Here is a 27,430-nt window from a genome sequence, read left to right on the forward strand (position 1 = left end):
CTTTGTCTTACATATATTAACTGTCAATAATTCTTACACAGTACTCAGAGTGTAGCTGATAAGATATCTTTATTTTTCTATATTAAATTAAATCCAAATTCAGTGCCACACAGGACAAAATTGGGAGGAAGCTCAATGCCAGGCATTTTCCCCAGTTTCTTTTCCTTTGCTTAGATGGTAGGGAACTTCAAGCCATGGCTGGGCATCATAAAGGTTGTGAGGCTCTGTACTGGTGCCTTATCTCCCTCCAAGCTAGGTGCAGGGGAAACTTTATGAAGGGGTGAGGCCATCTGGGTTCCCACAGCCTTGAAGGTAGTGTCCCGTTTTCACACTTACACATACCGTATTCAGGTCCATCTATCTCAGAGGCATTAGAGTGGATGCAAGTGCCCTTCTGCTCAATCTTTAACCACCTGTTGCCTGCCCAGTATCACATTCTGTTAGCACCACAGAAAAGCAGGATGCAGATCTCCAGTTCCTTTTATTTGGCAGAGTTATGACTTGAGAAAGCTTATGTGTGGCATGTGGGGAGTAGGAAGTGAAGGGAGGTGTCTGGGATGACACGAGGCTATATGTACATATTACATAAAGCTTTTCCCAATGGAATGAGCAGACATCTCAAAAGATGAACAATGTAAGTGTTAGAAGCATAATATAAATGTCCAAAGTCTATGAAATTACATTTAGAGTATTGAACCATAAGCCATCACATTTCTTCTGTAATCAAGGAAATCACATTTTTAGTGAGTTATAAAAGCAATACAAAGTCAGACTGTGAACAGACTATGAACTTCATGGATAGATTTACTTTCAAGGCCCTCTGTATCCACACCTCCCATTTCCACCAGATGTCACGGGACATATCTTCTAACAGTCAATGAATTGACAACTGTTCTCATCCTTTGGGTTGGTGGGGTGGATCCCCAAACCCAGTCACAGTCATTTGCCTCCAAGGAGCATGTAGTCCTGTCAACAACTTCTTTTAAGGTAAGGCAGCTGAGTCACAAAGCAGTCTTCGTGAAACCCACTAACCGAGCACCCATTGGGCTATGTGCTCCCATGATATGGTGGTCAGTGGGTGCAAGGACATTGCCTGCATCTAAGACAATGAAGAACTTGCAAGAAAGCACACAAAGGCCGCTGGTGCCAAACATGTTATGAGGCAACATTTGCCTTTGCAATCTGTGTGTTGTGTCTTCTATAAAAGAATGTCAGCAAAGGAAGGAAATGGAAACCATTTCCGATGTGGTCAACCTCCCCTCACCCACACATGCTACAGCTGGGGCAGTGGATAAAAAAAGTAGAGGAATGGGGGGCCCCTGCGAAGGCAAATTGGGAAAGGGGTCAGATTTTGTACTTAGAATTTGTTGCTGGAAAACAGAAGAGCTGTTAGATGCCCCCCACCCCTGCCGCCCCCCACAAGTTGTTTTACTCCTCTAAGTCTACCTGGAGTTTTTTTGGATGTAATTACTCCAACACAAAATCTCACATCTCCTTACAATTCAACTTCAGCTAAAGGCCCTGGAAAAACAATGCCTCTTTTCAAAGAACTGAAGAGTCCAGAAGCTTCTAGGTTCAACAGGCCACTGTCTAAACTGACAACCTGCTCTCAAGCCTGAAGGATGATAAAACTTCGAGGACTGGGAGTGAATTCCATGTCAAGAATGTCTGCTTCTGAGAGTTTGCTCTGATTGCCCTCATCCCCATTAACAAAAACAGATGTGTGCTCACAAGCAAAGTAAACATTGGAGGTCAATATACGTTCCTCTCCGCCAATGTAGTTTGGCACTTCAATGTTAGCAAGGAGTATATGAAGCAGAGTAGAACTCTTCTATAACACTGGTGTCAAATGACAGGACTCACATCTGTGTATTAGGTTAACTGTTATATATCTATAGAACAGACTTTTTCTGTTTCATGGGGAATGATTTGAGCTGTGATAAATCTACTGCCATGGAATAGTTATTCGCTATTAGAGAAACAAGAAAGCATGATATTTGAGAGCCTGAGTTTGAATCCTGGTTCTATTGCTTGCTATCTATGTAACCTTGGGAAAGTCATTCAACTTCAGTTTCTATCTCTAAAATGGAGGTTTTAATAGCATTTGTCTCCTACCTTGTCAGCACTAAGCATGAAAAATGTGAGCTCATTCTAGGATTATCCCATGGCACTAAAGGAAAGGCTGGATCCCTAAACTCGTCTCCATTCATTCTTTCATCAAGTATTTACTGAGTACCTACAATGTGCTGGTAGAGATACAGCAGTGATGATGAAAGACATAACTCAACATCACATGGAGTCTATGGTTTCCTGGTTCATCTGCCACCCTAGATGTGACCCTTTCATATCACTCAGCGCCCTGAGTGTGTTTCTCAAAGTTATTTGAACATAAGAATTACCTGGCACTCTTGTGAAAAGACAGATTCTAAGACCTCATCCTGCTGAATATCACAGGGGGATTCTGACTTCCTTTTCTTCATTGGCAAAATAGGGAGCAAAGCAACCCCTACCACAATCTTATTGTGCATTCCAAGAGAAATAGCATATGGGAAGGGATTTTGGAAACAAAGTTACTTTCCAGTGTGTGGTATCCAGGATCTCTCTGGAGGTTTAGAGAAGCCAGCCAAGGGCTACTCGGCCTGTGTTCTGTCCCAGTGTCCTCTTACCCCACCTCCTCTTTCTGGACTTGCTGGAGACATGAATCAAAAGCCACCCACCCCCATTTTAACCTAATGAGCTAATGGGTCTCAGACAGAAAGCAGCCTCAAGTCTACCACCAAAGCGGACACTTGCATTGTATTCTAGGAATGCCTCTTATGGGGCTTCAGAGGGCCATTCAGTGGCCATAACTGGTGGTTTTCAGGGGACAGCCCTGCCTTCCCTTGTCACCTGTTCAAATTGGAGAATAACACAGCGATTAGAGTGGTGAACTGTAGGGTCTTGGTATCTCCTCCCCCTCCTCCATACATCCACATAACCTCTGACTACCTCTCCCCTTTCCGTAATAAAATCTTCCAGTTTTTTTTTTTAATTTCATGTTTTTTATTTTTTTTGAAAGAGAGACACAGAGTGTGGGTGGGGGAGGGGCAGAGAGAAGGAGGCACAGAATCTGAAGCAGGCTCCAGACTCTGAGCTGTCTGCACAGAGCCCGATGCAGGGCTGGAACCCACAAACTATAAAGTCCTCCAGTTTTTAACTGGCCACAAAGCCGTCCAGAATAATGACTACATTTTCCAACCCCCTTGCTACTATGATCAATGGGAAGTAAACAGAAATGTCGTATGGCCGCAACCAGGAACAGTCTGCGATACATAACTGGCATGTGTTTTATCCCTTCTCTCTCCTATCCCGTCCTCCATTCTGATGCTTGGAATGTGTATGTAGTGGCTGAAACTCTAGCATCTATTTTGGATGTTGGGGACATTATTCCCAGACATCAGGAGTACTAGAAGAGAGAAGGGGCCTGGAGCCCTGAGCACTGTGTGGAGCCAAGACTCTAATCTGGTCTTGAACTGTCAACCTCTGGACTTTTACAAAAGAGAGAAATAAACTTCTATTTTAAGCCGCTGTTATTTGGGGTTTCTGCTACTCATATCCAAAATGCATCTTAAATGACATAGTGCTTAGGAGCTGGATTCTGGAATGAGATTGCCTAGGTTCTATCACTTATTAGCTCACAGCCATGGGTAATTTGCTTCACTTCTTTGCCCCAGCTGTAAAACGAGGATGCTAAAGATACCATCTGCCTTCCAGGTAAGAATGAGCTAACACACATGAGACATGAAATCTGGGAGGCCTGGAAGGTAATCTACATCTGGAACAAAGGTGTGCCCCAAGGTAGCAAGATTGAAAGTTATTCTTCCCTTGAATCAGAGGGAGGCTTGTTTTTTTAGTGCTGCAGCAATGGCAACAGCGCTAATAATAATATCTTTAAAATTTTTATAAAGCACTTTACAGGAATCTTTCCAACATCCCTGTGAGTTCTGTATTATTACTTGCATTCCATAGAGAATAAAATGGAAGTTTAGAGAGGTTTGCTAACATGCAAAGATCACACAGCTACTAAGGGGCTGTGATAAGATTCACACCCAGGTCTCTTACCTACAAATTCCCTTCCTTTCCCACAAACCTTAAGTGCAAGTTGTTGTACTGCTATGCATTCCTATCATGTCCTAAACACATAATTTTTGCAAAGGGATTCCCAGGCTAGATTTTTTTTTATTTGTAAAGAATAAAGTACCCAAATTCCCAGTGTAAGAAACTTTGCTTTCTGGTCCCTCACAGCTTGGATGCAAGTAAGCCTTTGTATGTGATCACAAAAAATGCTAGCCCTAGAACATACTTTGAAAAAAAAGGGATCTGCCCAGGGCCTCAGCACAGCAACGGGAGTACGGGAAAAGCCTTGATCCACCTTGTTGCGATCTGGGGCCTGATTCTGAGTGATGTTTCAGGCTCACTCTATGTTTTTATTTTGTTTTTGAGAGAGAGAGAGAAACAGAATGCGAGGGGGGGAGGGGCAGAGAGAGGGAGACACAGAATCCAAAGCAGACTCCGGGCTCTGAGCTGTCAGCACAGAGCCCGATGCGGGACTCGAATTCATAGACCATGAGATCATGACATGAGCTGAAAGACACTTAACTGAGCCACCCAGGTGCCCCCTCAGGCTCACTCTAAAAGGGACCAAAGAGGAGCACCTGGGTGGCTCAGTAGGTAAAGCATCTGACTCTTGATTTCAGCTCGGGTCATGATCTCACGGTTCATGGATTTGAGCCCCACATCATGCTCTGCACTGGCAGTGTGGAGCCTGCTTGGGATTCTCTCTCTCTGTCTCTCTCTCTCTGCCCCTCTCCTGCTCTCTCTCTCTCGCTCAGAAAATAAACTACAAAAAAAAAAAAATTTTTTTTAATAAAAAAATAAGAGGGACCAAACAGGAGTCAAGCATCTGGGACAGGGTGAGGCTTCATGACAGGGCATGTGTTTTGAATTGCAGATTCTTTTAACAGAAGCAATTTGGAAGCAGGACTGGGAAGCCGCTGCTAACTGGAATGCTGTAGCCATCTTTCTTCCATGTTCCCTGAGGGCAGGGCCAGTAGCTCTCACTGCATTTGGGGGGTATGTAAGTTAGATGCTAGGAAGAACTTGCTCACGCTGATTGTGAAAGGCAGACACAAATGTGGTTGCAGAATACTGTTATCTATACAGATTTGAAAAGAGTGTAGGAAAAAAATCACACATAGAGGATATGGTCTGAGCATCACCCTGGTAGAAAACAGGAGGTGAGCACAAAAAGTAAAGGTATAACGGTTCTGAGCAGTGAAAACAGACCTGAGTTCAAATCCTAGCTTATAAACCCAGTGATTTGGGCCCACCTCCTCCACCTGTGGGATCCTCTTTTCCCCCAATCCACAGAGAGGATCACAGGATGCCTACCTCTGACTATGAAGTTGAAAAATACATCCAATAATATGGGAGGCATTCAATACATATTCATTTCATCCTTTTCTCATAAATCCTTTCCTCTTTTGTGACTTTATGATTCAGTACTTCCTGGAATTCAAAGCACTAGGAATTTTCCAAAGAGCTTAAACTGCTTATTGAGCTTCTGAGCTCTTCCCAGCATTACTTTCTGACAGAGGTGAGTAGTAGAGATGGGTCAGAAATCAGACAAACCAGGCTTTGCTTGCTGGCCCAGCAGCCCCCTCTCACCTGCCATTTTCTCCCCTGTTCTCACTGGGCAAGAATGGTGTTGTCACAAACAAGACAGTCCACACCACAGATACAATCAGTGTGGCGTGTGGCCGTTGATTGGTGCACTTTGCTGCCTACAGAGATGAGCACCTATTATCTCCTAAAGGGTTGGGACTGGGATCCAGCGGGAGGCCATTGGAACGACAGACATCGGCCAGCTGGTACACCTCCCTGCATGGCCTGGGGTCTCAGGGCCCCTGGAGTACACAATAAAGGGATGGGTTTGAGGGGGATGCTGAGGACTTTCAAGCTCAAAGTTCCTCTAAGCCAGAAGGCAGAGAATTTCTACCGGTGAAAAGTAGTATTTCTGCCTTCTGTTCCTTTCTGTAGGCTATACTCCTGAATTGTGTTTACACTTTTTCATGAAGAAAACATTTTTTAAGTCTATGTAGTATTTCTTTCCTAAGAGGGGGACTTCTTGCAGGGACAGCATGGGGGGGTGGGAAGCAGGGAGTTAACAATGAGGGAGGATGTAGGAAAAATGACAATATCATCTTAGATCACCCCAATCTCTTGTGTTTGCCCAGGTTAAGGAGGCTTGCCTGAGTTGTTCTACTTCACAGGAAAATGACGATAAGTGGGAAAAAGTTATGTATCTCCATTTCCCCCCAAGCCTCTTACACTTGCCTGTGTAAGCCTTACACCCGAAGTTCAGAGAGAAAATATAAATTAAAAAAGAACTTACATCTGAACAAAGTTTTTTTCTTTTCTTCACCTGTACATTTTTTTTTTTTTGAGATGAGAGAATTGATGAAGGAAAGAATTCCTTTTTCAACTCAGAGGCTCTATGTTTAGTCCAATAATAACTTCCATTGTCAAGTGTAGCTGCCCCAAAATGAACACAATCAATGAAAAGCAGTTGAAAAGAGTTGTCTTAAATGATTTCTATCTCTGAAGGTAAAGGGCACACATACAATGTTATCTATCCTGATTCGATCCCAGTATTTCCTCTAAAGGAGAAAGAGAGAGACTCAAAAGGGAGAGGAGTTGGCTCTCAGTAGCTTTCCTTTCAGCTGGAAAAGGAATTGGGCTGGTTGCTACTTCAGTTGGCCGCTTCTCCTGGGGTTTGTGGAGGGGTGGCCTTTACTGCAGTCCACTAGTGCCCCCTACTGTCCCCTTCAGGAAACACACAGGGCAGCCTGAACTGCTAAACCTGGATAGGTCATCTAAACACCCTTTCAACGTTTCTGACAAAGAAATCCCAAAAACTTGAAACGGTGTGATTCCATCTTTAATTCACTGAGGGAAGTTTATAGTCAAGTTATATTACTTTAGAGACTTACAGAATGTTACGAAGGAGCTTTAGAAAATATTTAACTTTTTTTTTTCCTAAGTGTATTAGCTCTGAGATATATTAGCAGTTATGTGAAACCAAAGGGGACTAGGCAATGCGAAGTTAAATAGCCATTAAGTAAACGTTAAATAGGCAGGTTCTTTCCTGCTGGACTACTCAGACCCTTTAATTACGGATTATGTATCTCCAAGGAGAAATGCAATTTCCCATTAGCACTTGAAAATACAACTACTTTTTATTTGAATTTCTTGTAGGGCCAATATCCCAAGAAACACACTTGGGTAGTGGTGATCCAGTCTAAATGAATCATTCTGAAAATTTGGAAACTGAGCCCCAGGGAGGTGCCAGTGACTGGGTGGTTAACAGAGCCATCCTGAGGATCCGTTGGGAGGTTCTCAAGCTCCCAGAGGGGCTTCTTCCCTAGAGCACCCCTGTCAGAGTTGATCTTTAGCATTTCTGTTTTCATAAAGCATGTGTATTTGTGGAATGGGGAAGGGCACTGCCTTTAGCCAAGGATACTGGGAAAGTGAAGTAGGCTCCTTTCAAGTATACTCCAACTCTCGCTAGAGAATTTGTTTCTGGTATTTTCAATTCAATTTCTGTCTCTTGTGAAAAACTTTATTGTTTTATAAAAACCCTATATTCAACAAATATTTATTTTATTTTATTTTTATTTTTTAATGTTTATTTTAAGAGAGAGAGAGAAAGAGCAAGCAGGGGAGGGGCAGAGAGAGACGGAGAGAGAATCCCAAGGAGGCTCTGCGATGGCAGCACAGAGCCCAACGTGGGGCTCAATCTCATGAATTGTAAGATCATGACCTGAGACGACACCAAGAGTAAGAAGCTTAACTGACTGAGCCACCCAGGTGCCCCTATATTCAACAAATATTTATTAGGCACACAGCTCTGCGCTAGTTGGATGATACAAAGAAGAGCAACATGATACACCACGTTGGTTAAGAGCAAATGTTTGGAAGTCAAGTTCCGGTTCTGCCATATTCTGGCTGTGTGTATTTGGACAAGTTACTTATTATCTTTTATAGTCAAGATATGGAAACAATCTAAGTGTGCATCAACAGATGAATGGACTAAGAACCTGCCATATAGGGCATCTGGGTGGCTCAGTCGGTTGAGCCTCTGATTTTGGCTCTGGTCATGATCTCACAGTTGGTGAGTTCGAGCCCTGCATCAGGCTCCTCACTGACAGGGCAGAGCCTGCTTGGGATGTTCTCTGTCTACTTCTCAAAATAAATTTTAAAACTTAAAAAAAAATTTTGAAAAAGAAACCACCATGTATTTGTATATATAAATACTGTGAGATATATATAATGGAATATTGTCCAGCCTTTCAAAAAGACATGTTGACATTTGCAACAACGTGGCTGAACCCAGAAGACATTGTGCTAAGTGAAATAAGCCAGACACAGAAAGAAAAAAGCTGAATGATGTCACTTATTAAAAAATTGAATATATAGAAGCAAAGAATAGAATGGTGGTTACCAGGGACAGGAGGTGGAGGAAATAAGATGTTGGTCAAATGGTACAAATTTTCAGTTATGTAAGATGAATAAGTGTAGAAACCTAATGTATACCATGGTGACTATATTTAATAATACTGTAACAAATATTATAAACTTGCTAACAGAGTAGATTTCAGATGCTCTCCTCACAACAACAAAATGTAACCACGAAAGGAAAAGATATGTTAATTAGCTTGAAGGCAGTAACCATTTCATTATATGTGTGTGTGTGTTTGTATCAAATAATCATGTTGTACACTGTAAATATATACAATTTTTATTTAAAAATCAATTTAACATATACTAATTTGGATGTAAATTAAAAAATAAAATAATAAAAACTAAATAAATAAAATAAAAAACCAATTTAATAAATAAATATAACACTTAGACTCCCCACCTATAAAATGCAGATATCTTCACAGGATTGAGGGTATTATATACTAATACTTTCACAGGATTGTTTTGAGGACTGAATTAGAAAATACATGTAAAATGGTTAGCACAATGCCAGCACATATAAGCGTTCAATAAATATTTGCTGTTATATTGGAGCAAGAAAGAAAACAAGCACGTCCAAAACAGATGAACATATGGGGAGAGAGAGAAGAAAGGGAAACAAACCACAAGTGACTGTAGTGATAGAGAACAAACTGAGGGTTGATGGAGGGAGGTGGGTGGGAGATGGGCTAGATGGGTGATGGGTATTAAGAAGGGCACTTGTTGTGATGAGCACTGGGTATTATATGTAAATGATGAATTACTGAATTCTACTCCTGAAACCAATATTGCACTGTATAGTAACTAAAATATAAATTTACAAAGGTACATCCCAAAACCTCAAATAACAATATAAGGGGATGGATCAGAGATAGCAACTAGGTTTCATGCTGCTTACAAACCACACTGAGCTTGTACTGTCTGCCTCAAGTTCTATGTTGAGAATTCTGATGTTCCTACCAGCCTTAGAGGGAAGGGGCACCCATATCAATTAGTGATGTTTTTCATGAGTAGGGGAGTGTGGATATGAGGTTATATGGTACATGCCATTCTTAGGATGAATAAAATGTCACGTGTGGCAGATTAGATAGAACAGTCATTTCTGGAGGAGATAGGACAGAGGCACTTGGGGGATGGGTTTGATATGAATGAAAGGACAGGAAGTAAGGCAGGAAGAGGTATCTGGCACCAGGAGTTTTCCGAGAAAATGTTAAGGATAAAACCCACATGGCCATTTGTGTGGCGGTAAGCAGACCAGCCTGTCTAGAGAAAGGTTTGATGCTAAAGATGAGCTCTATAAATATGGTGACCAGAGCTGCTGAGCTGGTGACCCAACATCAAGCAAGCTGTCCCATTGTTCCCATAAATTCCCTCATATGCCCTGGGCCATGTGCCTGAATCTGAAGTCCAGAAAATGTGGACGCCAGTAAGTTTCTAGTACCATCTTGTCTACCATGGAGCTATTCAAAGGCTCTTTCCCTTTGCTCGTGAAGACCATCCTTTCATGTTGAGTTCATGGCTGCCGTTCAAAACCCGTCACTCTATGTGCACTTTAGAAAGTTGTTACAAATGTCTTCCATCATGCACAGATGGCAGTGCAGCCCCAAACATCTTAGATTCTCAACAAATGCACTCACGGATTAAATTGTCATTGAAAATGAAAAACGAAGAAGCAACTCACCAGAAACTAGCTGCCATGTATATAGCATGTGCCTCCTCTATATTCAGAACTGAGCTATCTCTGGGGGTGGTTAGTAGAAGGAGGGGTATCAAAGAGATATGTATTAAAGCCACAAATAAGGATGGGAAGTTTTGAAAAATGCCTGCTTGTAAAACATCATAATTTGGCCTAATGAGGTTGTATTCATCCATTCTTCTTTATGGAGTGTCTACCACAAAGCAGGGACTTCTGTATTAGTTAGGACTTATGTGGTTACCAGTGACAGAGAGACCTAACTCAAACTCATTTAAGCAAACGAGGGGGTTATTATAAGGGATAATGTGATCTCTGTGAAACCCAGAGACAGGAATGTGCCTGAGGCATGGGAACAACTGAAACCAGGAACTCAAAACCATCAGGTTTCCTTTTTATTCTTCTTGTCTCTGTCTGTCCATTCACTCTCTTCATTAGTTTCATTCTTCATCCAAGCTAATGATCAGCTTTCTTCATGTGGTGAAAAACATGGGGGCAAAGAGCTCGCTAACAAACAGTACGTTTCATAGCTTTGGTCATCAGGAAAAGGGAAAAAAAAAGCTATCTTAACATTCTTTATGGTTCCAAGTTGAAAAATTCTAGGGAAGGACTCACTGAAGCAGTTGGAGTCAGGTAAACTCCACGGGGTCATGAAACAACATAGCAGATCCTGTGGGAACCACAAAGATGGGGATAAGGGAGAGGAAACTTCTGGAAGAAAGGGGGTGGGGTGAGGTGCTGGGCAAACAAAGCAAGAAATGCCTGTTACATCTTCTCTTATTGATTGCCAACTCAACTTAGCTGTCAATCAATTCCATTCATTTACTAAGTACCTATTTACTCACTTACTGAGTATCTGCTACCTGCCAGGTGCTGTGCTAGATTTAGGGATGAAAAGATGACGATGGTATCTCTTAAGAGTGCTAGGCATTCAGAAATACAAAAATACAAAATAATTATTTTGTATTTATATATATATATATATATATATATATATATTTTTTTTTTTTTTTTTTGGTTTAGGACCTTTAGGAACTTACCATATAACTGGGGAGAGAAAACTGTGTATTTGTAGAACAACCAAGTGTCAAGCTACGTGTTATGGATGATGAGGATAAAAGAAGGTAAGTGGGATCAGTGAGCCTGGAACCAGGGGAAGCATGTTGGAGGGGGTGATACTTCTGCAGGGTCTTTAGAGGGTGAGGAAGTTTTTGTTTATGACTACATGTGTTTCAAGTGCAGGATTTTCACAACATCACACTAAGTCAGGCCCTCTGCTCATGGCTCTCTGCATCTGGAGGCCTTTTGGAATGCAGCCGTCAGCCAGTGGCCCCGTTCCTTTCTCAGAGACAGGACTACCACCCACAGCTCTTCTGATAGCCTTGTTTTTTATTGCCATGGCTCATTGGATCAAAGCCTCTGAGTTTGATGTAAGTTCAGAATAATTCAAGGATTAACTCATCTTTCTGTGCTTAGGGAGCTACACAAGCAACATCTGGTACAGCCTGCAGAGGGATTCTTCACCCAAAGAGTTTCAAATTTCAACATGTGAGCCATCCTGCTGAATAACATCATCGACGGGAAACAGCACTCAGAGCCCTCATCTTGTAACAAGAGCTCTGTGTAACACCCCGTGGTCATGTTTTGCACACAACTATAATAAATGATGCAAATTGTAACAGGTTCTTTATCATCTTGTTTCTTGCAAAAGGACTGAATTCCACATTGATGGGGTTAAAATTCCCTTGTGGATTTTCTCTGGGGCCATTCCATAGCCCGTGCTAGCACCATTAATAACACCCTTCCTGTGCGTGGACCAGCCCATAGGCTCACATTTTAATGTTGTCACAGAGACTCTCTTGGCCATTCCTTTTGTCAAATCCCATCTGTCACCTCCCTGTCTTCCCAGGTCCTCTGGAAAATCTGTGGTTAGGACCATCCCCTGCCCCTTGGTAAATCCTGGTTTGGTAAAGCCCTTACTGTATCCCCCCATGGGTTAGTTCCACTACTCTCGGAGTTGTCTTCAAGTCACGATTTTGCCATGTTCTTAAAGGTGACACACTATAGCTTATTTATTTTTGAGGGGGGTAGGGGCAGAGAGAGGGAGTGAGAGAATCCCAAGCAGGCTCTGCACTGTCAGCATAGAGCCTGAAGCAGGGCTCGAACTCATAAACTATGAGATCATGACTTAAGCTGAAATCAAGAGTTGGATGCTTAACCAACTGAGCCACCCAGACACCCCAGGTTACACATTGTAATAACTAATAATTGGGTGTTTTGTGTCAGGAATGTATTATTATAGAGGTACTGTTATCTTTACCCGTAACTCACCGGAAAGGAAAAGGAGGCTCAGTGTTTGAGTTGCCCAAGCATAAGATACGAATCCCTGTCTGTCTCATTTCCAAGACTGTGTTCTTTTTAAGGGATAAATATAGGGACCCAAGAATATGGTCATGGGAGTGTCACATGGGAATCCCTGCTTCCAAGTTGGGGAGGGAGAAGGGAAGAAGAAAATGCAAAGAATATGTCTCTGAATTCAGAGAAGGAGAATTTTGAGACATGGTAAACTGTGTCTAAAGCCAGGACAGGTTGGGGAATATTGAGACATGAGAAAAGTTATTGGCAAATGTTTTCAAGAAAAGCTGGAGTAGAGTAATGGACCTGGAAGAGGTCAGATAGTGAGTGGAATGGTACAAACTCTGCCAACAAACGGAAAGAGCCACTAGGCAGATGATAAAGTGAAAGGCTGGTCCCCATCTACTAACCTTGAAACTCTGGGGATGGGGACCAGGAGTTGTTTTAACAAACCCTCCAGGTGATCCCGATGCACACTCAAGTTTGTGACCCGCTTCTATTGCAGAGTTTCTCAGCCTTGGCTGCACACTGGAATCACCTGGGTTCCCTCCGAGTGATTCTAACATGCAGCCAGAGTAGAAAACCACCTCCTCAGTCAAACGGGGAGGAAGGAATGATTCTAGCTGCACTGCAGAGTTCTGGCTATCCCAGGCCCTGTGCTAAGGATGGGCCCAAAGATAAGCCAACAAGCGCCCAGTGCTTTACAGGTCTTGCTCCAATGAATCCTCATGACAAGTCTATGAGGCAGGTACCATCATCCGTCCCATTTTATAGATGAACATGTTGAGTTTCCAAGAAGTTATCTGACTTGCCAAGATCTGGCAAGGCTGGAACTTGAAATTAAGCCTCCTTTGACTCCAAAGTACTCATTTTTTAAAAAATTGTGGTAAAATATACATAACACAAAAATCACCACTTTTGGATTTAAATAAAAGAAAAACTATAGAGAACAAACTGAGGGTTGATGGAGAGGAGGTGGGTAGAGGGATGGGCTAGATGGGTGATGGGTACTCTGGAGGGCATTTGTTGTGATGAGCACTGGGTATTGTATGTGATGAGTCACTAAATTCTTCTCCCGAAACCAATACTACACTGCATGTTAACTAACTTAAATTTAAGTAAAACTTTGGAAGAAAAAAAAAAAATCACCACTTTCACCATTTGTAGGTGTATCATTCAGTGGCATTAAAGTATATTCACAATGTTGTGCAACTATCACCACTATCCATTTCCAGAACTTTTTTATCACTTCAAACAGAAACTCCCTACCCATTAAACAGTAACTCCCTATTCTCCTCTCCCTCCAGGCCTGGTAACCTCTATCCTGCTGTCTCTCTGAATCAAAGTATTTCTTCTAAATCACTGTTTCCAGATGGGCTCAAAGAAGAAATGGAGGTGCTAAAATTGATCATTTTTTCCCTTGAATAAGGGTATCTCTGAGTTAGCTAGGCTCCCATTTGCAACCTGTGTTTCCCAAACACTGAAAAATCTGTGACTCCCACCAAACAGTATATTCTCTCTTCCTCTCTGTGCCACAGCATAGGCAAATCCTCCACTCTGTGTCTTTTCTCACCTTGCCTCCATTTAGCAAACTGGCTCCTCCTCCAGGTCTCCCTCCAGGCATGATTATCCCTGGAGATCTGAACCAGGTGCCTCAACAGGTCGCACAGACCAGGCTTTGCAAACCGGCGTGCGCTCCAGTCATGTTGGCATTTTGTTAAAATGCAGATTTGGACTTAGTGGGTCTGGGGCAGGACCCTAAAATTCTGCATTGCTATCAAGCTTCCAGGTGATGTTCATGCTGCTGGTCCCCGAACCGCACTTAGAGCAACGAGATCAAAGAGTGTAGTGTTTCTCCATAGTATGTTTTACAGTAGTATTCCCTTGGCTGTTTCTCCATTCCACTGTAAATACCTTGAGGCCAGAGCCCGTCTTATTTATTGTCGTATTCCGTAGCCTAGCATTGTGCCAACCCAGAGTAACTCTCAATAAATGTCGACAAATGAATAAGTTAATGAGCTCACAGGCTGGAAAAATAAAAAGGAACCATATCTGTAAAGAACCTCACAGACCATACTAGGGGATTTATGGGGAGCCACTAAAGGATTTCAAGAGGGTTCTATATATCATATGTGTATGTGCAATGTGTTATAAAGGACCAAGACTGAGATCAATGAAACAATAGTGAGCTACTGTACTAGTCTAAGCAAATGATTATGAAGGCCTGCACCAAGGTAGTGATGGTGGAAATAGGAGAAAGAGAATTCAAGACCATAGAGATGGGTTGATCAGACATTCCAATTGCTTCAGACAGATCCAGTTTATTCTAGGTACAATTGCCAATAGTGTCCCTTTCATTCCCCCAAAATACCCTGGTTTGCCTAAACCATCTGTTCACCCTGTACATAGGAGATAAACTTATTAGAATATGAGGTGGGGTAGGGAACAGAGTAAGAAGTCTAGGATATGGTTCTCAAGTTTCTGCCCTGGGTGACCCAGTGGACGTTAACACCATTTACTAAGCTAGGCAGCCAGAAGGAGAAGCAGTGAGAGAAGTTTCTTCTTAAAATATAAATAGTTAAGTCATATAGCAAGTCACTGAAAAGTGTTAAGTAAATTGCAGTAATTTACTAGCATGAAAAAATTACAAAGGAGGCATACAAATGGTTGGAGTTTTGGAGAATACCGATCAAAGGGATCGCCAAACTGAGAACGACATTTCTTCCTGAAGCTCTGAATAGAGTTAGTCTCAGAGCAATTTGTTAGGAAACCTGCCCTAATCTGCCACTCAGACCAACTGCAGATGGGAAGTCAAAATGGCCAATTAATTCTGGGTTTTGTTTCTCTGCATTTGCTTCCCTTCAAGTCACCTATGTGTCTACTCCCAACAGCCAACGATCTTCAGGATGCCCTGGATCACATTTGAGCATGGTCATTTAGAGTCCAGATAATGATGTACGACGCTAAGGTTTAACTAACTGAGTCAGAACAGCACATCTCCTGAACACGAAAATGTTCTCTCTCATTTATAGGCCACGTGACCCACGATCCTTACTAACCTCTGTCCACACTTGCCAACACCTCAGCTTTTTCCCCTCTCCCCCAACATGTCAACAACTAGGTAATTATTTAATAAACCTCAGAACATACCTTTTCTTCTTCTCTTGGCCAGAGAAACCCGGGATTTTCCCAGTTTCAACTTCAAGGTGGCTCTTAAGGGTTCCAAGTGCAGTCAAGCGGAAGAGTAAATTCACCCACGAGAGCCTTTTGAGGGAACTTTCAAACAAAACTGTGACTTTTCAAGTATTAAGAGGAAATGACAGACTGAAGTAAGCTCAGGATTCATTTTAGCACACGTGTTAAAGGTTATGTTAGCAGCTGTCAAATTGCTGGCCAGCTCTAAATACATCACTCTTTGCCTTAAATCAGATGTCTTGGGTGGTACCAGGAACCTGCTCCTCTGGGCTGACCCTGAGCAAAAGGATCACTCACGAAGGTGAAGTCTGTCTTCCAGGCATTCTTATCACTGGTGCCAATATCATTCTGATGGGCAAGAGACCTGGAACCCAGGACCCCAAGTCCTGAGACCGTTATGGTTTCCTGCTGCTGTTAGAGACTCAGAGAACTCTGACGCTGTGGGGGAAGCTGTGCATGTGGTGGGGGGTGGGGGAGCTCTGTACTTTCCACCCAGGTTTCCTGTGAACCTAAACCACTTTAAAAAGTAAAGCGTGTAAATATTTTAAATGGCATAAAAGGGGGTTGCTTGGGTGGCTCGGCTGGTTAAGCATCTGACTCTTAGTTTCAGCTCAGAACATGATCTCACGGTTCAGAGGATCCAGCTCCATGTTGGGTTCCACGCTGACAGCACACAGCCTGCTTGGGATTCTGTCTCTCTCCCTCTATCTCTCTTTCACTCTCTCTCTCCCTGCCCCTTCTCCACCCACATGCTCTCTCTCTCTCTCTGTCTTCTCTCCGTCTCTCTCTCTCAAAATAAATAAACATTTAAAAAATAGCATAAAAGGTACATTTAGGAAAAATTAAAACCTATTATTTCTAAATAAGTTTTTTTTCAGTTTCTCAAAGCTGGAGTTTCCTCTCTCTCTTTGTGGCTCCTGCATTGCTGTATCCCCCACCCACTTGGGCCATTCCACAATGACCACCAAGCCAAGGGGTCAGGGAGGGCCAAAGGATCTGTGAATTCTCCCTGGTGTTCGGTCATGAGTCTGTCTGCCAGAGAGGGGAAAAGGGATATTGTGATTGATGACTGAGGTCTATAAAAGCAAAGTATTCTCAGAAGAAAGTGTAAGTGAATAGTAGCCCTTCAAAGAGATGCCAGAAAGTGGGTAGAAAAGGCACAAGATTAGAAGAGGCAATGACAAAAGTGCAAGATCACAATGAAAACCCCAAGTGAGATGGAGACACTTTTGACCATGAAAACGAGAAGAGTTGGAGCCTTCGGGGAGGAGAGAGAAGAGAGTCCTGCTGTCCACAGAGAGGGGAGCAAACAGCCTTGCCCTCCCTGCCTTAGGTGCTTAAATAAAAAGGGGGAACAAAGAGGGAGAGTGTTTGTAGAAGAACAGTGACACAGTCAGCCTGCCTCTGTCCCACACCATCCACCCCAGAATCCACATCTGTGCCTGTCGATGAATGACTGACTCACCCCTGCAAAGGTGAACTTACAATCAGCATCCTCAGTTTAGAAGGAAGGGTAAAATAGTTGGAAAGATTTCCCAACAAAAAAAATGATCAAGTAAAAAGGTTCTAAAGGCAAGATGACTATATTTGCCAAATTACAAACGCAGTTCCCATTTGTCCCAGCATTCCCGCTTATGGGAATTTCTCCCACAGATTTCCTCACACATGCATGAAATGATGTATGTACAAGGTCATGCAGGAGTCTGGGAACCACACGATAGCTCATCAAACAGGGGACTTGTTAAATAAATGATGGCACAGCCACATAATGGAATACAATGCAGGTGTAACACAGAACCAACTAAAAAAATAAGGAAGCTCTCTGTATTGATAAGGAAGCATCTCCAAGGCCCACTGCTTAGTCAAAAAAAGGAAGGCTCAAAACTGTTGGTACAGTATGCTACAGTGGGGGCAGAAGTTAAAAGGGAAACATTTTAAAAAGTGCTTCTGCTTGTATTTTCATAAAAAGTGGCTATCTGCACAAAGAGAGGTGTATCGAGTAAGTGTGGATAAAGGAAGAGTACAAAGGCTTTTCACAGAATACCTTTTTATTTTGTTTTGATTTTTGAATCCCCTGAATACTATTACTGATTCAAAAATTTTTAAATAACAAATGGTTCAGGAAGTAAGGGCTGGGAATGGGAGCAACTGAATCCCCACTTATCTAGAAATTATCTTTCCACCCCAGGATCGTAAGGCCTATCAGTCAGGGCTCTTACAGGGCTATGCATCAGAAATCCTTATCAAGTTTATCGAAGTTCAAAAGACTCTGTCAACTCTTGTAACCGAAGAGTTCAGAGGCAGAGCTGGCTTCGGGGACAGTGGGGCACAGAGCACTCCTCACTGCCGAGGGACTAACTGTGGGCTTACTACGTGTCTGATGGCACCCTGGCTCAATTCTCAGAGCAGATGGTTGGTACCTCGTTCAGCATTTTCTGGGCATCGATTTTGGAAGTCACCGCCACCCCCCAGTACGGGTCTGGCATCCTGCTGCCCTTCGCTTTAGAAGATGAGTCTCCTGGGGGTGACCAAGGAGAGCCAGAAGCTTCTCCTCCAGGGCTTGAGGCTGTGGTTGCTCTCTTATGCAACAGACAGGACGCAAATGCATGACATTCCGGCCTTGAGAATGCCGGGCGTTCAGAGCCAGACCAAGAATATGTGTGTGGGGAGACGGCTGGGCTTACTGACTTGCCAGAATCAGGGAGTGGGAGAGAATGGGATGCCACTTATCTCCCTCCCGCTCCCCCTTCCTCATTCCAGGGCCCAAACACCACACCAGCATGTCTCCAACTGAGCGAAAGAATGAGAACATGGGACAATGCCACATGCAAGGGATGTTAGGAAACCCAAACACGGCACAACACTGATGTACTTAATTTGGTTTGTGAAATGCAATTTCTGTGGAATCCTCCGTTAGTGTTTAAAAAAAAAAAAAAAAAAAAGGAAGAAAGAAAAAGACCCACTTGATCAGAAATCAGGAAAACAAGGGTCCCAGACCGGGATCTGTTGCCATCCCACCGTAGAACCTCTTGCATATCACTGAGCTTCTCTTTGCCTTAGTTTCCTCTTCTGAGAAATGTGATAATTGACTGCCTGACCAGACACATGGGGTGAAATAAAAACACAAAAAGCTTGAAAATATATAACTTTGAAGTTAACTGAAGGCCTGTTTATTACCTAAGTGGCTGATGTTTACTTTTTTTTTTAACCTGAAAAGGTTGTCAGCGAGTATAATTTGCTTTACTTGGAACCAAGTTGTCGTGTGGTACCACCCAAGACATCTGGTGTGGGGGTTTGGGGGAAAGCTTTAATTCCATGACGGAATCTACTGCTTTGTGTCTGTCCCAGATCCATTTCCCGTTCCTTTCTTCTGAAAAACAACTTTCACCCACCATCAGCCCAGCATCTCAGACAGAGTTGACCTGTCCGGAGGTGGACAGGTGACTCAAGGCTGACTAATCAGAGCATCATACTTCCCTGAGCTGGGCATGGGCATGTGACCCAAGCCAGCCAGTCAGAGATAATGAGCTTTAACTCCCAGGCTTTTGATGGAACTATTGAGAAGTCTTCTCTTTCTGCTGGACAGGTTGTAGGCCTGGAGCTTCTAGAAGCCATCTCACTTCCACCAGAGGAAAACCTGCCTGAGAATGATGTCAATAGAGAGAAAAAGCAGAGCTGCAAGAGGGAGAGAAGAAATGGAGTTCTGGTGCCACTTTCAGACCAGCCATCCCTAAAGCCAGCTGTACCCGTGGACTTCTCAGTCACTTGAGTCAACAGATGCCCCTTTCTTCCTCAACAAATTTGAGTTGGATTTCTGGCACCATCAACTCTAAGAGTCCAGACTGATAAGAACTTCTGATACTAATGTTTGAGTCTCTACAAAGATGAACCACTGTGCCCACATGCAAAGCTGTAAGAATTAAGAAAACATAGAGTTTAAATTCTACCTCTATAGAGTCCAAGTGGAGCTAGAATTGTTCCCTGGATACACACACTTCACGGTAGTACCTAGTCAACATGTTATAACTGAACAGAAACACAAATTACTAAAATAAAGAAATATTTCATTTTATTCTACTCTTTCAGCCAAGAGGGCCAAGGAAATGCAAAGTCATGGAAATGAGAAATAATACCATAAATGTGGATGAGATCAGCTTTAGGGGTTTCAGGGAACCAGCAGAATGTGATTGTCTGGAGTGATTTTTGGCGTTCTCAGTTTGGCAAGCCAGGTGAACCGTTTTGTCTATCCCATGTAACAATTTTTGTGGTAACTGTCCAGGTTGAAGAGAGTTGGCATAGGGTCGTGAAGCCCAAACAACTGAAATGTTTACAGTACACAAAGCAAAACAGTCAACATTACTGAGTGATACAGACCATTTGTTTATCACTTAACTAGTAAACCAGTGTAAATCTCACTATGCAGCACTACAAATACCCCTAGTCATTCCTTCACTTGTTCACTCATTCATTCATGCATTCATGAGTATTTATTGAGCACCTGCTGTGTACCAGGAGGCACCCTGGTAAACGCCTGATTTACAAAGATAAAGATCAAGGCACATACTCTGCCAATCTATCTCACGGAGAGATACGGACATGAAGAATAATAATGCATCATGAGAAGTGCAGATAAGAAAAGTCTGTTCAAAGTGAGTCCCAGCTGAGGACTCATTCTCCTACAGGTTTCACGGCACAGGAATGTATCTTCAAGATAATGAATGCTTGCCAGAGCTTCAGTCAGTCTTTCAGTTCCAGTGTTACTATGGGGACCCACAGCATCACGACAAGTTGTAACAGACTCAGACATGGTTATCAGGTTCTCACTGCTGAATACAGGCAACACAGTTTGTTGTTGCTGAGGTGGCCGACTGCTTCATTCACTCGGTATTTATTGAAGAGCCATGATGTGTTCACCGCTCCCGGATTCCCTCCCAGGCTGTCCAAGTTCTGGCCCTGGCAAATGAACTCAAGGTCTGGACCCATTTGGCCAGATGGAGGTTTGTGGTCTGGAGGGTCTTTGAAGGAAGGCCTTCTCTTCAGTTTTCAAACCTAAGCCTTAACATGTCAAGGCCCGCTTCTTGTTCTGGAATGATTTGCTTTTCATTTGTCATTTGTGATCTAGGTGAGAAGGTGGAGTGTGTAGGTCGTGTCGGTCTTAACAAAGGACCAGGTTCACAGTTCGTGAGGTATGCAAACATCCAGCTACAGGCATAAAAAGAAGGATCAAATAAACTGCACCCTCTACCTTCTCCCGTCTCCTCTCTCAGACCTACATTCTCTTCCACAGGTTTACTGCCATGAAATAAATTTGAGAGGTGAGTTTCAGCTTCTGAGTCAGACTATATATCAATTTATGCCAGTTACAACAAAGGGTGGTTTTACAAATGGCCTTTTTGATGCTTTTCATAGCTTGGCTTTTGTGGAGGGTTAGTATTAACCAAAGGTCTTCCCACAATCCATCTCTTCCACAAACGGTCCCTGAGATACTTTCCATCCTTGCTCATCCAGCAAGGACAACGATCCAGAATCCAACGAGGCTTTCTTGTCAGGTGATTGTTTCCATTTTCTGGTTGTTCTAAGGTTTTTCTAATCTGCCTTGCTGAATTCATCCCACCTGGAATTAGGCCCACTATGGCATGCCAGTCAGCAGCAAGGGTAAACACTGTGGCTCTGTGGGCAGGGAGGCCCATGGGGGACGGAATTTAAAACCTGAGGTCTTCTGTGTTCACTTAGAGTTAATGTGCATAGAGATAGTAAGGCCTTTCAGCAGAAGCATTTTGCTTAGTTCACATAAAAATCAGAGTATCCTTGATAGTGTTAATTTGTTAACTAAATCATTGCGATCATTATAAATCAAATTTTGTTAAGTGTTCTCGTGATATAAAATTAGACAGTTCATGCTCTAAAAATAAAAATTTTAAATGAATATGCCCTGATTTTACTTCTTAGTGAATTCCTTATTTAGTGTATTTGCACCAATCACACACAAAGAAAACAAAACAGAATCTGTGCAAAAACAAGAGCTGTCCATTTTCTGTAACAACTTATCTTCTCTGTAATGAATTTGTTAATACAAAAAAGTGTCTACTTAGAAAATTATAAAAACATTGCTACGATGTCACAAATGCTCTGCACTCACTATGAAAACATACCTTTGGAAATAGTACAACTATCGGGAATTCTTAACGAAATTCAAGTCCCGGACGTACTGCAGATGCGTTCCACACAGGGCAGCATTAAGACCCTCCTCTGTACCACTTCCAGAAATTGCCTGCGACTTTCACTGAGTGACATATAATTCTTCTTTCTTCAAATATCATCATTGATTTCTGTGGATATCCTTAGGGTGACACTCTATTAAAGACAGAAGAAAAGGGCTTCAAAGGAGGTACATTGGTGCCAGCTATGGACTCCCGACAGCTTTGCCCCACCCCTTCGGAGATGACCTCACTATGGTTTCTGCAGAGTTCGAGTTGGGTCTTAAAGAGTTTTCTTGGCTTTCTTCTATATCCTTTCAGCTAAGAATTCACTTGTTTCAAAATGTAAGATCTTCCCTGTTGTCAAACCTGATAAGGTCCTACCTTCTCTCTACCTTGGGAACATTTTCCACAACAAATTTTTGTTTATTAAATGGACATATTTCCTATTATCCGGAACTAGTAAATGAGGCCTTCAAAAAGCTAATAACCAGGATATCTGACTATAGGCATCTAGTGGCAGAGGACATATGAGAATTTCATTGTTGGGAGATCTGTTAAAGATGCTTCCCTTAATATTTACATGTTTTTCAAACACATAAGGGTAAAAAGACAGATAGTGCTTTCTTAATTTTTTTTAATTTTTAAATTTTTATTTTTTTAGTGTAAGAAATGTTCTATAGATTTCTCCTAATCCTAATTGTCAGCAATTTATAACATTTGAACTGGTAAATACCTACCTGGAAATCGTGGATGAATGTTAGGAAGTAGAAAATAAAACCAAAGGCCACTGTCCATTCACAGATTGCACTCACTACGTGATATATATAATCCTAATAGCAACAATAAAGAAACAGAATTTAGCCTAAATACCTTCACCATACTGTATGTATTGAAATACAACGCTGGTCAGACCAAATGAAAACCTTGTCTGATGAGCATAAATCAACCCCTTGAGAAAAGGCAGTGAAAGGCCAGGGAGATGAACACCTGCCCAGTGAGGGCACCTGCCCAATGAGAATGTGAATGCAATTATCCCAAAAGTTCTTGGGGCTCTCGTACACTCTGGTTTTATGACCTAGTCTGTACAATTCAAAAGGCAGAATAAGGGCCACAAAATGGCTGAGAAACACATTTGGACTCAAGGGAAGAAAGAACTTTCCATTCAAGGCATGACTTGCTCTCCCACTGCTAAGGAATCCCAAAGTTCAAAGGCATGCCTAAAAACATCTATCTAGTCAGCCTTTGGGCCCTTGTTAAAACAGAATGAGCTCTCGCACCTGGAGGAGACTGGCTGTCACCACTTGGTGTTATATTTCCTGTTACTATACAAAATGTCCGTTTAGAACCTAATTCTGCTTAACACTGTAAGGTAAACACAGCCACAAAGTGCAGGCTAATGAGACATCTACACGTTAACTATCTTATTGGGGGCAGGGATGAAAGAATGGAAGGCTTTAATTGGGGGTTTCTCCTATGTGGGCCAGAGAATTAATAAAAATAAATGGAACTGATGATTGCAAAAAGAGAGGGAAGACTGAGAGCCCACTCCTCATCGGCTCAATTCCGTTTTCCTCAAATAGGAAACTGTGACTCCAGTGTTGCTTTGAGAGATTCAGAAGAAAGCCTGTGTTTGTGTGTTTGTGTATGTGATCTCTCCTGATTTTTAAATGCGGTAAATTACTTTAAAAGCATTTTTAGGGGCACCTGGGTGGCTCAGTCCGTCAAGCGTCTGACTTCGGCTCAGGTCATGATCTCATGATTCGGGAGTTCTAGCTCCATGTCGGGCTCTGTGCTGACAGTGCTTCAGAGCCTGCTTGGGATTCTCTCTCTCTTGCTCTCTCTGACCCTCCTCTGTCCCCCGCCACCAACTCTCAAAATAAATAAACTTTTTTTTTTTTTAATGAGACAATGATATTATAAGGGTGCCTGGGTGGCTCAGTTGGTTAAGCATCCAATTTCAGCTCAGGTCATAATACTGAAGCTCACAAATTCGAGCCCCACATCGGGCTCTGTGCTGACAGCTCAGAGCCTGGAGCCTGCTTCAGATTCTGTCTCCCTCGCTCTCTGCCCCTCCCCCACTCAGGCTCCATCTGTCTCTCAAAAATAAGTAAGCAGTAAGCATTAAAAAGAAATTTTTAAAAAATAATAAAATAAAATGAGACAATGATTTTATAATTCTTACACTCCCTACCAAGTAAGTCAATGCACAGGAATGTGCTATAAAGTTCCCAAGCTCTCCACAGAAGTCTAGGGAAGTACCTAAGTGATTATCCCATTCAGTGAATTAATGCAAAGGGTTTTGTGTGCATTCCTTGATATTGGGAACAGAAAGCAACACAAGCATAGCATGGTAATTTATGGAGTGAACAAAAATGTGGTACTTTTCATATTTTTAAGATAGAAGTCGAAATAAAAAACAATTTTCAACTGCCTGGGGGATATATATACTCTGATGAATCCTTCCCAGCAGCTGGTTTGTTTGATTTGTGGTGAAATGCCTCCCCCCAGTGGCTGAATGGTAAAAATACACCTGAAGCTGCTTGGCTGTGAGGTCTGGCTTTCAGAAGGGACTTTCTTAAAACTTGTGTCTGGATCATTCTTTTCCTCCCCATCTTCAGTCTCTCTGTTGTCTCTTGCAGGCTTCCTCACATGACCCAGTCCTCTGTTGTGGAAAATCCACTGATCCCACTGGCCCTCTAGCCACCATCTTATTTCTCCCTTTCCTCACACCTCCAAACACTAGACTGATGAATGAATGAACCATCCCTCTCACCATTTCTTTAACCTCCTGCAATTGGCTTCTGATACCAACATTTTACTGAAACTGTCTTTTGAAAAACATTGGTAACTCCCCTGGTCCTTGAAAAACAAACTGCCATTCTCCCACTAACTCTCCTCTCCTGGGCATCATTCGTTCCCTATGTGGCATCTAGATGAGCCACCACTATGAGTAGCCAATGGCGTGAGTCCATCTCAACTCCAAACCTTCAATTCCAGGTGTTCTGACATTTGGGCTGGAAATTACCAGTCCCTCTACCCTGTTCCCTGATGGTTCCCAGTTGCCCACACCCCCCCCCCCCCCAGTCTATTCCCTCACAATAACTGGACATTTCTCTTTAATGTTTCACTACAGCCTCAGATTCAACAATTCTAAAACCAAACCACCCAGTCCCCGCCTGCCCCCGGCCATGGAATCATTTATTCCTGTTCAGGACCCTATTTCTCTCTGTTTATGGGGACAGATTCTTTGCTTTCCCCAAGATAACACTTGGAAGTCTTCTTTGATTCATGTCCTTCTATTCTCATTTGTCACTTGCCACTACCCATTAAATATTTCCCCATATTACTTCCACCCTAGGCTAATTTTTTTATTTCCTTTTTTTTTTTACTTTATTTATTTATTTTGAGAGAGAGAGAGGGAGAGAGAGAGAGAGAGTGTGTGTGTGTGTGTGTGTGCGCGCGCGCACGCACATGAGCAGGAGAGGGGCGGAGAGAGAGGAAAAGAGAATCCCAAGCAGACTCCAGAGCTGTCAGCATAGAGCCCTACGTGGGGCTTGGTCTCACAACTGTCAGCTGAAATCAAGAGTCAGATGCTTAACCAATTAAGTGAGCCACCCAGATGCCCCTCTTTTCATTCCATTTTTAAAAGTTTTAAATTTTCATTTCTGTATGGTTAATATATAGTGTTATATTAATCTCAGGTGTACAATGTAATGATTCAACATTTCCATATATTATTCAGTCCTCATCATGATTAGTGTACTCTTAATCCCCTTCACCTATTTCATCCATTCCTCTACCCACCTCCCCTCTGCTAATCATCTGTTTATCCTCTATAGTTAAAAGTCTGTTTCTTGGTTTGTCTCTCTCTTTTTTCCCTTTGCTCATTTGTTTTTTAAATGCCACATATGACGGAAGTCATATGGTATTTGTCTTTCTCTGACTTACTTCACTTAGTATATACTCTCTGGCTCCATCCATGTTGTTGTAAATAGCAAGATTTCATTCTTTTCATGGCTGAGTAATATTTCATTGTGTATATATTCCACATCTTCTTTATCCATTTATTTACCAATGGGTATTTGGACCACTTCCATAATTTAGCTATTGTAAATAATGTAGTAAACATAGGGGTGCATCTATCCTTTTGAATTAGAATTTTTGTATTTTTTGGGTAAATACCCAGTAGCATGATTACTGGATCATATGGTACTTCTATTTTTAACTTTTTGAGGAACCTCCATCGTGCTTTCCACAGTGGCTGCACCAGTTTGCATTCCCATCAACAGTGCATGAGGGTCCCTTTCTTTTCACATCCTCCTTAACATTTGTTTCGTGTGTTTTTTTATTTTAGCCATTCTGACAGGTGTCAGAACGAGGTGATATCTCATTGTGGTTTTGATTTTCATTTCCCTGACAATGAGTGCTGCTGAGTCCCCTAGGCAAATCTTGATTTGAAAGCTAGAGAACTGCCTTCTTCCTGCCACCTTAACTCCGGGCTCTCTCCTCATCCATTCATCCCAGGGTTGCTTCTGACTAATACCTCCCTGCTAATCTTCTTTCCACGTACTTGCCTATTCAAAAACTTTGCGTTAACTCCCCTCCTGCAAATATAGCCCTGACCACATTTATTTTCCACTCCATCCTGAAACAAACTACTCTCCATGCTGGAGCTGATCTCATCCTCTCTGCTTAACATTCTCTGCTTCTTCTGCCCTCCATACACCTTAATTCATACTGACCCCCTGCCCTACCTCTTTTGATTAGGAAATTCAATTAGGAATTCAAAATTTTGAAAATAATCCCAGGAACCACGTTCAACAATCATACTGAGTTAAATTTTACCTTTTCTTTTGGATTCCATTCCAGCTTGGTTATAGAAATTAGTGAAGCACAGGCGATCACTAAAAAAAGGAGATTGTTAAGGAAAGTCCAGAAAAAAACCAGGTCTTTGAATGTTAAGACTATTCTGCTAATAATCATCACACAGGGTCAAAATATTAATACCAACATTTCTGTAATCAAACCAGTTATATCAGCTTCTTATAATCTCAACCCTTAAATTAGACTGTGATGGAAATACAGTCATTCCTTAGCAATACCTTTTCAGTTACGTATAGTAAAATTTAATTTGTGGCTACATTATGCCCCACTCTGCTTTTTAAATTTTGTCAAAATGACTGACACAGCCATCCAGATGGGTTCTTTTTGAATACTCTTCCCCTAAAATACTACTTTCCCTAAATAAAAGTATTGAATAAAAATACTCTTTCCCTAAAATACTATTTTCAAGACAACAGCTTTAAGGGAAGATTAACATTTCAAGGTACAAAAGCACCACAAACTACCAAGGTTCATCTACAAAAACAAGGTAAAGATTCAAACTCCTGTCTTTAAAAAACAGACTTTTCCCATCAAGTAATCG

The 27,430-nt window shown here is 42.2% G+C and overlaps 1 protein-coding gene across 7 annotated transcripts in view; it reads right to left on the reverse strand.

Annotated features, from left to right (window-relative positions):
* DRAM1 (DNA damage regulated autophagy modulator 1) overlaps positions 1 to 27,430 on the reverse strand; it is a 60,523-nt gene that overhangs the window by 2,489 nt on the left and 30,604 nt on the right. For 2 of the 7 annotated variants that reach the window (XM_019446597.2, XM_019446599.2), the window contains exons 5-7: positions 26,851 to 26,909; positions 22,743 to 22,835; positions 19,858 to 22,159 (exon numbers count right to left, since the gene is read on the reverse strand). In XM_019446597.2, coding sequence (XP_019302142.1) covers positions 22,115 to 22,159; positions 22,743 to 22,835; positions 26,851 to 26,909 — 197 coding nt within the window. In that variant the 3' untranslated portion in view covers positions 19,858 to 22,114. Of the gene's footprint in view, positions 1 to 19,857; positions 22,160 to 22,742; positions 22,836 to 26,850; positions 26,910 to 27,430 lie in introns of those variants that run through there. The other 5 variants (XR_002079166.2, XR_008419413.1, XM_019446598.2 and 2 more) reach the window with 5 other exon arrangements.

This window comes from Panthera pardus, unplaced genomic scaffold, assembly GCF_024362965.1.
Source record: "Panthera pardus isolate Hobbes unplaced genomic scaffold, ASM2436296v1 HiC_scaffold_6, whole genome shotgun sequence".
Taxonomy (NCBI): domain Eukaryota; kingdom Metazoa; phylum Chordata; class Mammalia; order Carnivora; family Felidae; genus Panthera; species Panthera pardus.